This window comes from Elgaria multicarinata, chromosome 16 (genome assembly GCF_023053635.1).
Source record: "Elgaria multicarinata webbii isolate HBS135686 ecotype San Diego chromosome 16, rElgMul1.1.pri, whole genome shotgun sequence".
In the NCBI taxonomy this organism is placed as follows: domain Eukaryota; kingdom Metazoa; phylum Chordata; class Lepidosauria; order Squamata; family Anguidae; genus Elgaria; species Elgaria multicarinata.
The window spans coordinates 9,719,651-9,735,702 of NC_086186.1; the positions used below are offsets into that span (position 1 = coordinate 9,719,651).

At 47.3% G+C, this 16,052-nt stretch overlaps 1 protein-coding gene across 2 annotated transcripts; it reads left to right on the forward strand.

Annotated features, from left to right (window-relative positions):
- The first annotated feature begins 3,151 nt into the window (after positions 1–3,151).
- SCAMP5 (secretory carrier membrane protein 5) lies at positions 3,152–16,052 on the forward strand. 2 transcript variants are annotated; one of them, XM_063142254.1, is made up of 7 exons: positions 3,152–3,216; positions 7,994–8,060; positions 9,049–9,177; positions 12,584–12,740; positions 14,383–14,484; positions 15,432–15,549; positions 15,665–16,052. In XM_063142254.1, the coding sequence occupies exons 2-7, from the start codon at positions 8,054–8,056 to the stop codon at positions 15,857–15,859; spliced, it is 708 nt and encodes a 235-aa protein (XP_062998324.1). In that variant the 5' UTR covers positions 3,152–3,216; positions 7,994–8,053; the 3' UTR covers positions 15,860–16,052. The 2 variants fall into 2 exon arrangements, with proteins under 2 accessions (XP_062998324.1, XP_062998326.1); XM_063142256.1 differs by lacking the exon at positions 3,152–3,216 and adding an exon at positions 3,420–3,480.

A 16,052-nucleotide genomic window follows, 5' to 3' on the forward strand; every position in this document is an offset into this window, starting at 1 on the left:
CAATAGTGAGCATAGAACAAGCAACGGTCTGGTTTACTATAAGGCAGCTTCCTATGTATCCTTCTAAAATTCCCAGATGCTGCTGTAAATGGAGCAATAAAAATGATCCATTAAATTCTTACTCACAGGCATTTAATGGCATATGATTGAGGCCCTTCTGTCAGCTGTCTTGAACAGGTCTGTTATTGAAAGTGTTTACTGAAATTGTTTTTAGCTATTGAAATTGTTTTTAAATTCTGTACATGCAAGCATTTTAGACTATATTTTATTATAATATTTTTAAAGTTGTATAATGTTTTAATGCTGGTGTGTGTGTGTGTGTGTGTGTGTGTATGGTTGTGAACCACCCAAGCAGCTTGAGTTACTGGGTGGGATAGAAATGAAGTAAATAATAGTAATACTAATACAAGTTGGAATTTTGCCAGGGCTTTCACCCTCCTATTGTTATAAATGTTCACCAACAACCAACTTCATTATGTCTGTTGACACAATCACATACAAGGCTGGAAGGCAGCACTGGGGAGCCCGTGCTTGGACTCCAACCCCCACCAGCCCCTGCCAGCATGACCAATGGCCAGGGATGATGGTAAATGTAGTGCAACATCTGGAAGGCCACGGGATCCTTGCCCCTGTTGAGAGGAATTGAGCAGGCATATGAACATCAGAAGTGCCCTGCTGGATCAGACCAAGGGTCCATCTAGTCCAGCACTCTGTTCACACACTGGCCAACCAGCCTCCTGGACATACCCATTCTCCTGCCCAAATACGTCAACCTACCTAATCCAAACTAGAGAGGAAGATGGGAAAGTGCAGCATACTTCCTAAATAAGTAGCTCCAGCTGCCTCACATGAGCAAGTAATGGCGCAAGGCAAAAAAACTTTCCAGAGACACTTTTTTTGTCCAGAAAGTTTTGTCCAGAAACTTTTCCTGGACAACAGGAAAAACTTCCTGACTGTTAGAGCAGTACGACAATGGGACCAATGACCTAGGGAGGTCATGGGCTCTCCCACACTAGAGGTGTTCAAGATGAAGCTGGACAGCCATCTTTCAGGGATGCTTTAAGGTGAATACCTGCATTGAGTGGGGGGTTGGACTAGATGACCTTAGGGGCCCCTTCCAACTCTACTATTATATGATTCTATCACCTCGAGGGAAAATCATTCAGAAAATCCTTCACATATTGTAGTTTTAATTTGCCCAAATTGGTTTAACTTTATGTGTATACTGCTTTGGGTATAATAATGCAATGAATGTAACAAGGAAATAAATAAACCACAAACTAAGTTAGATTCTTGTGTTGGTGTTGAATCACAGGAAAGTCTGCCACCTAATGGTAGCAGGAGCTTCCATCAATAGTTCTGACTCCCTTAGGTAATGAGCCTATGTACACAGCAGGTACAAGCAAGTCAATAGTATGAAAATCTGCAAGCAAAGAACTTCCTCGGGCAAAGCCTATTAATCTGTTCTAAATATTCATAAACCACACTTTCATCCCCCAAAGGATTTCAAGGCACTGCACATAAAATAATGCAATGCCATTTGATATAATAGAATTAAACTATCTGAAATCTAAATATTAAAAACAACAAAAATCAATGAGAGGTGTAAACCTGAGAGGCTTTTTTAGTAGCTAAAAAGGTACAAACTTAAATCTAAATGTGTCAGATATTTGAAAGTTGTTTTCAAAATGCCTGTGCGAATGGAAAGGTTTTCAGCTGATGCCAAAAAGGGTTCAGCATTGGCACCAGGTGAATCTTTTGTTTTATGAAAATAATAAAAATCAGTGTTTGTGTAAAAAAGAGAAGACAAAAGTCACATTTAAAAGCAGAAGCTATCAAATCAATGAATAATTGATATTTCCATTAACTCTTTTGAGAAGAAATATTAGTTGAAAGGATTTAACATCCTGTGTAATTAATAAAATTAACATAACAGTATTCCAACCCTGCTATCTTTCCAGCGCCAGGTTAAGACTTTCCTCTTTGCCCAGGCATATGGCAGCACATCTTAATCACCCACATGTTTTGGTTTTTTAAACGGTTTTTAATGCTTTATGTGTGTATGTTCTGTGTTTTAAAATTTAAAATTTTGTATACTTGTTTTTATCTCAATTTTAGAATTTCTGTAAATCGCCCAGAGAGCTCTGGCTATGGGGGCAGTATATAAGTGTAATAAATAAATAAATAAATAAATAGGCAATTCAGAGTCAGGGGGCAACCACAGAGAAGGCCCTCTGATATGTAGCTGTGACGTATATTTTCTCTTATGGAAGATCATCAGAGAAAGGCCTATAAATAAATAAAACACACACACAAATGGAACAGAACAAAAGCAGCTATCTTGGCCATAAGAAAAATGCCAAAATCCATATTAGTGCAATACCAAAAAAAAAAAAAAAATGTGCAAGCTTTTGAGATTACCAGATCTGTTCATCACGCAAGATGTTACAAAAAGCAGGTTGGCAGGGAGGGTGGAATAGGATTGGGGGGGTGGGGGTGGAATAAGGCTGACTGGATGTTGTAGCTAGGAGGTCTGCATAGTTGGAGTCCTAAGGTGATATGGAGCTTCCTTATGCTAGGTCAGGTGCTCACTGGGAGAGCCCCTACTTTGCGTGGAGAAGGTCCCTGGCATCTCCAGGTAGGGCCAGGAAGGAATCCTGCTTGAAAACCCTGCAGAGCGACTGCCAGTCAGTGTCCACAATACTGGGCTTGCTGGACCAAGGACCTCACTCAGTAAAAGCCAGCTTCGTCTGCTCCTTTCCATTGTGAGCTGTGAAAGAGTTCTGTGTTGACCCAGAAGCTTGCATCCTTGGGTGGTGGTGGTTGTTGTTGATGATGATGTTGTTTTTGATGATGAAAGTCATTTTAACCCCTCCCCACAAACCTTCCAAACCTCCTCCCTGTGCAAGGCCTCTGATCCTCCCGTCCCCGTCGGACCCCTCCAATCGCCCTGCCCGGGATTTCAGCACCCTGGAGAGCGGCGGCGGCGGCATCACCGCCTCCGCCTCCGCCTCCGCCCCGCCCCGCCCTTCGCGCATCCGCCGGAGCCGCCCGGCGCTGGTGGGGAGGGGGGGGGGAGGAGGGACGGGCGAATCGGCGGAGCCTCGCGAGAGCCGCGGCCGCTGCAGCAAGAGGCGCCGGTGGGCGCTGTGCGGGCTGGCGATCCGGGGAAGCGGTTTGGCCGAGCCCGGCGGAGCGGAGGGCCCCTGCGGCGGGGTGAGTGCGGACGCCGGGGCCTCGCTGCCCGGCCGGGCCCCGTTGCAAAGAGGCCCTCCCCCATCGCCCTCCCACGCGCGATGGAGGGGTGGGGGTGGAATGCTCGTCCCTTGCAAGGCCTGGAAGCGTCGCTTCCAAGCCCTTTTCCTAGAAGGGGGATGTGCAAAGGAGCCCCCTGCTCCCCCCCCCCAGCCCCAGAAAGAGCCCTGTGGGGTCTGTGGATCTGCAGGTTGGCTTCGTCTCCTTTCGGGACTTTTGGAAGATGTATAGATTAGATTCGGACCGCCCCACCCTCCGGGGACACGCAAACACACACGCACATATTTGCCATGGAAAAAAAAAGAGGGGGGGGGAAAGGAAGGATATATATTCGCCCCCTCCTTCCCCGGGTCCAAGCTCTTTTCCCTGATGGGATCTAAAGGAGGTCATCTAGGATGGCTGCATTTTGAGGCCTCCTGTATCCGTGGGGTCCGCGTGCCTTGGGGGTTTTGCTCTCTAGGTATGCATGCGTGCAGAGCCGTCCTTTCTCTCTCTTTCTCTCTCCCTCTCCCCCCCCCACCCCGCCTCCAAAGAAAGGCCTTGCTTGATTGTGCAGAGATAATCCAACCGAGGCCTGGGTGTCTTATCTGGAGCTGGGGGGGCTACAAGGCCTTGCAGGACGCCATCTGATCAGAAGCTGCCCTCAGTTGGGGGCAACTACCGAGCCAAGGGCAGGGCTCCCGCCGACTCCCCAGAGAGCAGCAGGTGACGAGGCTTTCAGGGGAGGAGAAGCCAAGCCCCATTTTATTCCTGAAGTCCTGGCAGCGCTATGAGTGAATGGAGCTTAAAATGCAAGACGGCATCTGCTCAGAGTATTATTACTCGTGTTTATTCCATAGAAGTCTTGGCAAACACTCTTAAGAGATGAGCAATGCTGAAGCAGTTGCAAAGTGTTCGCTGCGTGCTTCACGGTTGACGTAAGACGCAAGGCCGTATAAAGGGGACGTTCGTCCAGGGTCTCCGGTGACCCAGCTGCACCACTTCCTGTCCTAACGTAGTGCCCTTCTGTGTCTGATATGCTCAGTGAATTCAAGTGCAGATGTGGCTGCGGTGGTAGTGGTGGGTAAAAGGGCCTCATTGATTAAGGGTGCGCAGCCCACCTTTCAGCGCAAAAATGCTCAGAACAGAGGATGAAAATAAAGCCAGGATTCAGTTCAAAGCCTCAGTAAAACAACTATAATTGCTTATTCTCCACCGAGAGACCAGGGCCGCAATCCTATACATGCTTACCTGGGAGATGCCAGGGGATGAATTTGGGAATTGCGCACCAAAGGTGTGCACTCCTACTGAGCTAGGTCCCCTTCCAAACAAGTAAGAGAACTAGTAAGCTGCAGATCTGTCGTCAGTAGTATAGTCGGGGTCCAACCCACAACTCAGTGTTTCCTCTAAGATAGGGATGGGCAGCTTGTGGTCCTCTGTATATTTTGGCTTACAACTCCCATCAGCCAATGGTGAGGGATCATCAGAGTTGTAGTCCCTCATTAGCCGTGAAGCTCAAAAGGTGACCTTGGCCAGGCGCCATCTCTCAGCCAAGCCTACACCCCAGGGTTGTTGTGAGGATGGGTGGGGAGGTCCATAATGCCTCCTTGAGCTCTTTCGAGGAAAGGCAGGATATAAGTGGAATGAACGGAATAAAATGAATCCATAGTTTGCCCACATACGAAGGGTGGCAAGCCTTGGTTGGGGGGGGGCAAACCATGGTTTATGTAAACCATGGTTTGTGCAAACCGGGAACAGAGGGTTCTAAACCTTGGCGTGGAAGAGGAGGAGGAGAGAGCTCATGCAGGCCTAAGGTTTGTTTTTGTAAGTGCCAAGCCATGATTTCAGGTTGGGTCCAAATAGGCCTCCGAGTCACTTGGGGAAAGAACCTAAACAGGACTGAACCCATCCAAGAAAGAACGGGCTCTGTTGTGTTTCATATGGCTGTCGCAGCTTGACACTTGGAGTTTTGGACTCGGATGGAGGGAAACACGAGCTGAAGCCAAGCTTGGGACTGCCGCACCACCACAGTGGAAGCTGAGCTGGCTCTTCTCACGTAGCTACTTTGCTTCGTTCTCCACGCCTGCATATCCCCTTGTGTGGATTAGAGAGTAAGAGGGTCACTGTAGGTCGGCTGTAGGTTACTCAGGAAGTGCCAGAGGCTAAGTATGTCTGTCCTACATTGTAGAACCTTTTTTTACTTCTCAGGCTAAAGCCGGTTTGTTCAGCAACTGGCGGTGGAGGCCATGGGAGACGGTTATGTTTGCCTTGGATGGCTTTCCTTGGGGGTTGTTAGTAAGATCTTGTGTACTTCCAGCTACCTACCAAGGAAAATGGGACCCAGAATTCTGCAGTGTCTTTTCCTCCATCCCAGTTATTTGATCAGGACACAGTAAAAAAAGTTAATCAAGAGGAGACCAATAAAGAGCCTTGTGGCAACTTATTATTTATTGATTGCATTTTTATACCGCCCAATAGCCAAAGCGCTCTGGGCGGTTCACAAAAATTGTACCATCAGGTACAATTCAAGGTATTTAAAACAAACAAACTGCAACAGAAAAACCACAACATAAAAGTACAATATAAAAGCACAATCAGGAATGCAGAGTTTTTTACCAATTTAAAATGCAGATTTTAAACAGCAAAGTTAAACGACTAAGATTGTAAACTGTTATAATACTGGGGAAATGAAAAGGTCTTTGTCATAAAGCAGGATTCCCCAACCTATTTTGGGGGGGGGGGGCTGTGGGCACATTTGGGAATTTGAGAAACGGCTGTGGGCGCCACCACAAAATGGCTTCCGTGGAAGATGTAGTAGTCACGGAATGGCTGCAGCAGGAGCCCGGCTTGTCAAAAGAGGCAGGTGTTGGGGTGGGGTGGGGGTGAGAAAGAGTGGCGATAGAGGCGGGGAGGGAAATAGCAAAGCAAAGGGGTAGAGGGGAGAGTAAGTACAAAATTATGCATGGTGTGGAGAATGGGTATAGGGAGACATTTTTTCTCCCTCTCTCAAAATCCTAGAACCCGGGGTCATCCCATGAAGCTGATTGGTGGGAGATCCAGGACAAATAAAAGGAAGGACTTCTTCACACAGGGCATAGTTAAATTATGGAACTCACTTCCACAAGATGTAGTGAGGGCCACCCATTTGGATGGCTTTAAAAGGGGGTTGGAGAAATTCCTGGAGGAGAAGGCTATCCATGGCTACTAGCCCTGATGGTTGTGTGCTATCTCCAGTATTCGAGGCAGTAAGAGCCTGTGTGCACCAGCTGCTGGGGAACATGGGTGGGAGGGTGCTGTTGCACCATGTCTTGCTTGTTCATCCCTGGCCAATGGCTGGTTGGCCACTGTGTGAACAGAGTGCTGGTCTGATTCAGCAGGGCCCTTCTTATGTTCTTAAGGCTAGAGGGGAGGGGAGAGAAACAGCAAGGTAAAGAGAGGGGAGAGAGAAAGAGCAAGGCTGGAGGCTGGGAAGGAAGAGAAAGAAGGCTGGGCTAGGGGAGGGAGAGGGATAGCAGTGAAAGGGGTGGGGGAAGAGAGAGAGAGAGGGGGGAGGGCTGAGTTCGGACGACACGCTAATCAATGTTTGTTTCCCTTTCTGTTCCTATTACCCACCCACGGCTTAGCGTGTCATCCGAACTCAGCCAGAGAGAGATCCAAGGAGAAAGGCCAGTTTGAATGGAAGACGAGCGGGTGGGGCCAAGAAGCAACTCTTTCCGTCTCTTCCTGCCCCCTAAACAGCTGATCAGCAGTAGGTTCAGGAACAGGAAGGAGAACCTGGACCCCAGTTTTTAATTAATTGTGTGACTATTAGGAGGACTTTTAAGATCTGGATTAGGCCCCCTATGGAGAAACACGCATACACACCACCAACCCAAATATAGCTGCTAGATGTGGAGTGAATGTAATGTCTGTTTTGGCCCGGAGAGAAGAGTTTTTCCCTTGCTGCGCGGTGAGAAAAGGAGTCTTCTTTGTCCCTGTGCAGCAGGCGAAAGCTCTTACCTTCCATCAGCTGCTGATTGGAGAGCAGAACTTTTCACTGCAGGCAAGAAAGGGTGGGACCTGGGGAGCAAGCTGCTGCGCCCTGCTTGCTTCTCAGGCTTGTCATGCGTACTTGTGAGTAGGCATGCTGGTCATGCTTACTTCTGAGTGGACATTCAGAGGCTTGGTGTTTGGGATGCTATTTGAAATTGCTGCTGAGTGATTCAGTCCTGCTTACCTCTGAGTAAACGTGCAGAGGCTTAGCCTGTTTATTTGAGAGTAGGCTTTACATTTGTAATAATCATAGTTAGGTTTCTTTGAAAGTGCTGCTGAGTGATTCAGTCCTGCTTACTTCTGAGTAAACGTGCAGAGGCTTCTCCTGTTTACTTGAGAGTAGGCTTTACATCATATTTAGGATATAAAGCATATTTAGGCTTTGCATCATATTTAGGATTCTTTAAAAGTGTTGCTGCTGAGTGATTCAGGCCTCCTTACTTCTGAGTAAGCATGCAGAGGTTTATTCTTTTTAATATGAGTAGGTCTTACATTGGCAATAATCATATTTAGGCTTAAAATCTGTAATAATCACATTTAGCTCTAAAATTAGTCATACTCACTTATTGCCCCTACCTGTTCTGTTTTTGGCCTTGCCCACAGGTGGGATAAATGCCCTCAAACATTTCCCAGGTTGGAATTTGGACCTTGGGCTGAAAAAAAGGCTCCCTCCCCTGGTATATAATGACTAGCCACATTTCTCTCTCCTTCCCAATGTTCTTTTCAGCTTTGGTGGCGGTGTGACACATTCTTCTGTCTAGCTGTGGAATAAAGACTGAGAGACACCATGGGAGGTAAGATAACAGGAAGGTTTCCTAGTAAAGCAATGTTCTTGCATGAGGGATCTGAGCCAAGCCTGGTTGGAAATCCATCCTCTTGATATCCGTGAGCTTACTTTCAAGCCAATGTTCCTAGGTTTAGATGCTGCTTCGCCACTTTAAAGCCATAACTTTAAGCATCCCAAGTACCTCGCCCTGAATGGGACAAACATTGCAGATGTTTCTGAATAATTAATCCCCATTCAGTACTAGTCGGCTAGAGTGCCCGTTTTAAAAAGTGCATCATCTTCTACGCTTTCTTTCGCACAGGAAAGGTGCATGGGATTGCCTCTCCCTTTCTCTGCATATAAAGCATGCATTAGGAAAACCCAGGCTGGAAGAGAAGTGTATAAAACGTTAATGGAACTGTTAGTGTTAGTTTTAAATGTTTTAATTATATGTATTTTATGGCATTTGCATTTATGTTGTAACCCGCCTCGATCCAGAGGGAGAGGCGGGTAACAATTATTATTATTATTATTATTATTATTATTATTATTATTATTGGATGTAGAATTGGGGGAGTTAAAAAACAACAACCCCCAATAATGGAAAGCACCCCAAATAGATTGTTTTCTGAGCCGTATGTCAAAATGCATTTGCATTAACAACCTCAAGAACAATGTAAGTTCAGAGGAATTGTGACGTGGGTGTTTGGGAGATGGGGACGTGTAACGGTCAAGCGCATGAGCTCTGGCGCAGGCCGTCTTCTGGTTTGAATCTATGATGTCACTGAGTGACTCTAGACAAGCTATTCTTCCCCAGTCTTCTGTCTGTAACAGCCTTCCCCAACCTGATGACCTCCAGATGTTTAAGTCGACAGCTCCTATGGTTCTTAGCAACTTAGCAAATGCCCAGGGATGACGGACATTGGTTGAGCGCAAACCCTGGCTTGCTTTGATGACTGAACCAGAGCCTGTACACAGGAGGAAACAATAACCCCGGACCTTTGCTTTCCTTGCAGAAAAAATGAATAATTTCCCTCCTCTTCCTCGATTCATCCCCCTGAAGCCCTGTTTTTACCAGGATTTTGATGAGGAGATCCCTCCCCTACACCGAACCACCGTCAAACGTCTTTACTACCTCTGGATGTGTGAGTTGTGCTGTGGGAGGGTGGAGGGGGGAATCGACGTGAGCGGGAAACATGGGTCAGAAAGGATTCGAGTTCCATCTCTCACTTTCCCCTTTCTGCAAAACTGTCTCTAAGGGCCATTTCATAAAATGATCCAAGCAGGGCGGTGGGGGAGGAGAATGTATCATTATACCTCTGTTGTTGTTGTTCTCCACAATTTCTCTCCACCCACCTTTTACTGCAAAAATTGTCAATTACAAAGGAAGAGATACTTGGCTCAGCAATACTACAAACGAGAAGGATCTTGGAATTGTTGTAGATCTCAAGCTGAATATGAGCCAACAGTGCAATATGGCTGCAAGAAAGGCAAATGCTATTTTGGGCTGCATTAATAGAAGTATAGCTTCCAAATTGCATGAGGTACTGGTTCCTCTATATTCGGCCCTGTTTAGGCCTCATCTAGAGTATAGCATCCAGTTCTAGGCTCCACAATTCAAGAAGGATGCAGACAAGCTGGAGCGTGTTCAGAGGAGGGCAACCAGGATGATTAGGGGTCTGGAAACAAAGCTCTATGAAGAGAGACTGAAAGAACTGGGCATGTTTAGCCTGGAGAAGAGGTTGAGGGGAGACATGATAGCACTCTTCAAAGACTTAAAAGGTTGTCACACAGAGGAGGTCCAGGATCTCTTCTCGATCCTCCCAGAGTGCAGGACACGGAATAACGGGCTCAAGTTAAAGGAAGCCAGATTCCGGCTGGACATCAGGAAAAACTTCCTGACTGTTAGAGCAGTACGACAATGGAACCAGTTACCTGGGGAGGTGATGGGCTCTTCCACCCTAGAGGCCTTCAAGAGGCAGCTGGACAACCATCTGTCAGGGATGCTTTAGGGTGGATTCCTGCATTGAGCAGGGGGTTGGACTCGATGGCCTTGTAGGCCCCTTCCAACTCTGCTATTCTGTGATTCTATGATTCTATGACTTTGCAGCTAGGAAAACCAGGTTCCGTGAGCCGAAATCAGTTGGCAGAATATGAATCGCAAACTGCGGAGAATGTTGCCAGTGATGACATTCAGAATCTGGCATTCTACCCTCAACTTGGTGCCCTCTAGCTATGTTGGACTACCAAACTCCCAGCATGTCCCGCCCCAGCCAGTCATTCTGCACATGTATTGCATTTAGGAGGTGCCTGTTACTCTTTATTTATTTATTTACAAAAGTTTAAAACAGTAAACATTAAAAAAGTATACAGAATTTAAAACCATCAAAAACATAAAAACAACAGTATAAAAACAACAGTATCTGTGATATGTGGATGTATATACCTTTAAGAGGCCTGTAGCTGCTAGTCTCCAGGTCCTCATCGAAGGCCTGGGCGGAGCCTCTGTTTCTGTCAGTTGGTATTGTGGGCCTTGCTGAGGGAGTTTGGTGTCACTGTTCTAAGAGGTTTTAGTAATAAAGGAATCCAGCAATGAAAAGACTCTGATGTTATTGCCTGGTAGTCTAAAGGCAAGTGGCAGGCTGAGCAGGCAAGCTCACCCGTATGGTCCCTATGCCTGAGGGATACTACATGGTGTCAGAAGTGGACTCTCCCCTTCAGAAATCCACTTGAAGAGGGGTTTTAGTGCCCGCCGCCATATTGGAATAAAACATGGAGCATTTTAAACCTCCTTCTGAGCTAAGCTTTATTGGAAACTTAGGAGAAAATTGGAGGAAATGGGAACAGAGACTACAACTATACCTTACAGTTACAAAAGCGGAGAAAGAGTCAGAAGACTACAAAATTGCTGTAATGCTGCACTGCATAGGAGAAAAGGCTTTAGAAATTTACAACACCAACTAAAGGTAGCAGCTGATATTTTCGAGTTACAAGGTCACTCTTACCTGGTAGTCATGGACTACTTTTCTAAGTTCCCTGAAGTTCTCCACTTGACAGATAAAACAGCGGTGACTGTTGTTGCCAGATTGAAGGCAACATTTGCACGTCATGGTATACCTAAAGAGATAATCTGTGACCATGTACCATTTGCGAGCCAGGTTATGAGACAATTTGCAACTGAGTGGGGGATCACCTTGACACATTCGAGCCCAGCTTACCCCCAGTCCAACGGGCAAGCAGAACGTACTATACAAACCATCAAGCACATGCTATCGAAAACTCTACAAGATGGCGCTGATCCATATCTGGCTCTGTTGAACCTGCGTAATACTCCAGTAACAGGTTTAGGTTTTGCTCCTGCCCAATTGCTCATGGGACGTTTACTACGGAGCACACTGCCAGCTATTACATCTGCCCTGAAGCCCAGGGTGCCACGTGGAGCGCACAAGATCGACAGAGGCAGCAGAAAGCATATTCTGACAAGCACACAGCACCTCTTCCACCTTTGCAAGTAGGAGACAGGGTCAGGTTGAAAACAACTTTAGGTTGGATGCCAGCATCAGTAGCTCAGAAAAGAAGAGAGCCACGCTCATATGTAGTGGAGACTCCCCAAGGTCAAACTTATAGAAGGAACAGGGGGCACCTCAGGAGGGATTGCTTTTCCCCTGTGAGTGCAACCAATGTGGATCTAGGGGTTGCAGAGGAGCTGGCATCCCCTGAGGCAGTGGTCTTGCCAGAAGGACCTCAAGGTGAGCTGGAGCGATCGTCAGATGTAACAGCAGATGGAATCAAACGGACACGGAGTGGGCGAGAAGTGAGACTACCAGCAAAGTTTAAGGACTATGTTATGGGATAGTGGTGAAGAGCGAAGATTGACATGTTAAGATTTAATTGAACAAAAGATATTGTTTTTATGGAGAAGGGGGGATGTGATATGTGGATGTATATACCTTTAAGAGGCCTGTAGCTGCTAGTCTCCAGGTCCTCATCGAAGGCCTGGGCGGAGCCTCTGTTTCTGTCAGTTGGTGTTGTGGGCCTTGCTGAGGGAGTTTGGTGTCACTGTTCTAAGAGGTTTTAGTAATAAAGGAATCCAGCAATGAAAAGACTCTGATGTTATTGCCTGGTAGTCTAAAGGCAAGTGGCAGGCTGAGCAGGTAAGCTCACCCGTATGGTCCCTATGCCTGAGGGATACTACAGTATCCATTTAAAAACAACAGTTCTGGAGTCCATTAAAAAACAAACTTAGCGTTGTTAAATGGTATTAAATGCCTGATTGTTAGGGGAAGGTTTGTTGTGACACGCCTTTGTTCTGCTCCCCTTTGCTGGCAATTTCAATCCACGTGTTTCCCAGGGGTCACTTGGAAAACTCTGGACGGGGCTGTTACGCTTCTTCGTTGCAGACTTTGCACTCCCACCTTCGATGGGTCTTCTTCTCGTCAAAGCTTGCTCTTTTCTTGCTGTGTGATCTGCTACTTTTGCCTCTTCTCTCTCTCTTTCTCTCTTTCTCTCTCTCTCTCTCTCTCTCGTCTTTTTCTATAAATGTGTTTACAGTGAATAGCATCACCTTGGCAGTGAATCTGATTGGCTGCCTTGCATGGATGATCGGAGGCGGTGGGGCGGTCAACTTTGGACTGGCGATCCTCTGGCTCATTCTCTTTACGCCCTGCTCCTATGTGTGCTGGTTTAGACCTATTTACAAAGCCTTCAAGTAAGTGAGAGGCACGGCTCCGCTTCCTCTTCTCCCCCTCCCCTCCCTGTGCTCCTCAGTCTGTTGCCTCGTGCTTCTGCCTTCCATTATCCACTCGGTTCATAGCTTCGCTTTACCTGCATGGACACAGATGTCATTGCTTGTGGCTGCATCCATCCCCATCCATCATTCCTGCTTCTCTTCCTTTGGCTGGTGGACCATCCCGCCCATCCTTCCCCTGCTTACCGCCTCACCCCATCCATTGGAAACATGGTCGACTTAAGCTCTGCTTCACGTCATCCCAGTCACCGTTGCCTAGGGTGACCACATGGAAAAGAGGGCAGGGCTCTTGTATCTTTAACAGTTGCATAGAAAATAGGATTTCAGCAGGTGTCATTTGTATCCATGCAGCGCCTGGTGAAATCCCCTCTTCGTCCCAACAGTTCAAGCTGCAGGAGCCTTGCCCTCTTTTGTATCTGGTCACTCCAGCATAGCTCCTGCAGCTTGAACTGTTGTGATGAAGAAGGGATTTCAGCAGGTGCTGCATGCATACAAATGACATGTGTTGAAATTCTTTTTTCTGTGCAACTGTTAAAGATACAGGAGCCCTGTCCTCCTTTCCATATGGTCACCTTACTATTGCCATCCCCACAGACAAGGCATTGTGCCAGGATCTTCTCCTTTCCCAGGTAACCCTAATACTCCCCTCCCCACACCTGAAGCTCTTAGGCGTGCAAAAATTGGAAAGTTTTTTTTAAAGAAATACACACCCCTATATATACTAGGGTGACCATATGAAAAGGAGGACAGGGCTCCTGTATCTTTAACAGTTGTATAGAAAAGGGAATTTCAGCAAGTGTCATTTGAATGCATGTAACACCTGGTGAAATTTTGTCTTCATTATAACAGTTAAAGCTGCAGGAGCCCTGCCCTCTTGACCAGATACAAAAGAGAGGAGGGCACCTGCAGCTTTAACTATTGTGATGAAGAGGGAATTTCACCAGATGCTGTAAGCATACAAATGACACCTCCTGAAAATCTCATTTCTCTACAACTCTTAAAGATACAGGAGCCCTGTCGTCCTTTTCATACGGTCACCTTAATATATACACTTGCATATACACAATGTGTTTGTGTGTATATTCCGGTTGTCAGCTGTAGGTTTTGCAGCAGGCCGGCTCTGCACATTTGGGGTCTGGTATATTTTTCTATTTTTGGGTGAGGGCCTGAACCACTCCTGACAGCCAGTATGGGACTCGCATGATTGAATAGAGTTTCTCACCTCCCTCCACTGAAAAGAACCTCCCCCAACAGCCCTGCGAGGTAGGTCGGAGTGCAAGAGAGTGACCTGCCCACAACCACCCAGTGAGCTTCATAGGGCTTTGAATCTCGGATGCTGAGCAAGCCAAACACCCCTCTGCCCCATCTTTTACCTTGAGCCTGTTTCCTGCGTTTGCCCATCCTCTCTTCCCTTGAAGCTGATCTCACCCTCTCTGGGGCGTCTGTTTGGTGAAGGGTCTCTCTCAAACCACAGGAGGTGCTTGGCTGCTTGTGGGAGTCGTGACTCGTGGTTGGAGTGATGTTTGTCCTCGCTAGTAGAGTCGCAGAAGTCAAAGGTGACCCTTCCTTCCTTCCTTCCTTCCTTCCTTTCTTTCTTTTGTAGGACGGATAGCTCCTTCAGCTTCATGGCTTTCTTCTTCACCTTCATGGCTCAGCTGGTGATCAGCATCATCCAGGCAGTTGGGATCCCTGGCTGGGGAGTCTGGTAAGGATAAAACCTAAGACAGTAACAGGAGCCGTTGCCCGATTAAAGAAATCTTAGTCAATCAACTGTATGATTTAGTTGATTCCCTGACAGAAAGCTGCAAGTGGTAGGATTCCTCTATCAAGGCCTGTGTTCTAAACCAGCATTCTCCAAGCTGGTTCCTGCCATGTGTTTTGGACAACAACTCCCATCATCCCTGACATTGGCCATGCTGGCTGTGTCTGATGGGAGTTGTAGTCCAAAAAATCCCTGGCGGGTGTCTGGTTGGGGAAGGCTGTTTTAAACCTAGCAACCACTGAGTTTAGCCTACTTCCCATCTCATAATATACAGCTCTTTTTGACCTTATGCTTTATATATTTTGTAGCCTCAATTCTTTCTCTGCCCTTTTCCTCAACTCACCTACCCTTCCTTCAGGCACTTCTTTCTTTAGCTCTTTATGCAGTACTCTTCCTTATGCCTCTTTGCCCCTGTCCCCTTAGAGTCCTACATCCTGGGACTTCTTCCCAATCCTCAGATTGCTCCCTTTCAAGATTTCAGATCCAGCTAAACTGACAGCTTTTCCTTCCCTCACAGAAGTTGGACTGCAAACTGTTTAATTTTCTGAGCAACGGAACATTCCGTGCTCAAGGGAGGCTTCACTCCCCACGGTCACAGTACAATAGGTCCTAACATAAATTAAGTAAATTGTTGCAAACTTTCTTACGGAATTGAACAGCACTGCACAACCCACAAAACACTCGTGGGATGGATTCCACAAAATCCGGACATCCCTACTTCTCCTGTCCCTGCTCAAAATTGAAGTTCCGCTCTGGAGGTCCTCCTCCTGGCAGTCCCGCCCTCAGAGGTTAGGCTGGTGGCGATCGAACAAGTGCTTCTGTGTGGTGGCACTGTCACTGTCGATTCCTCTAAGCCCTTTCCCCCTCCCCTTTCCTCGGTTTCCGCACAGTGGCTGGATTGCAGCAATCTCTTTCCTTGGGACCAACGTGGGCTCGGCCGTCGTGATGCTCATCCCAACCATCCTGTTCACAGCCATGTCCGTGTTCTCCTTCATTGCCCTCAGTATGGTAAGCGCACGGCCTGCACCTCCCGCTTTATGGGCGGAGGGTGTGTGTGTGTGTGTGTGTGTGTGTCTGATGGGGCCACCCACTGAAGGCTCTCTTTCCGCTTCCTCCGATGCAGGTGCATAAGTTTTACCGGGGAAGCGGCGGGAGTTTCAGCAAAGCCCAAGAGGAGTGGACCACGGGGGCCTGGAAGAACCCCCACGTACAACAGGCGGCTCAAAACGTGGCCGTGGGCGCCGCCCAAGGAGCCATGACGCAACACGAAACGCAGTATTCGGCTACCCCTAACTATAACTACCCCAATGACATGTGAGGTGTGTGTGATCCCTGACTGTAACGACCCCCCGTGAGATGTGAACCCATGAGGCTTTGGTCTAAGGTGGGCAGGACAAATTGGACCAGGAGTGTGTGTGTGTGTGTGTGTGTGTGTGTTACTGTGTGTGTCGGGAGGGGTGGATTCCAGTGTATAGTAGGTATGGCCAGGGATAGCTGTACGATAACTTCCG

Bases quoted from the DNA above. Each gene is read 5' to 3' on its own strand.
- SCAMP5 (XM_063142254.1), top strand. The intron at 9,178-12,583 runs GTGAGTTGTGCT...ATGTGTTTACAG, and splicing joins TCTTTACTACCTCTGGATGT to TGAATAGCATCACCTTGGCA. The intron at 15,550-15,664 runs GTAAGCGCACGG...CCTCCGATGCAG, and splicing joins CCTTCATTGCCCTCAGTATG to GTGCATAAGTTTTACCGGGG.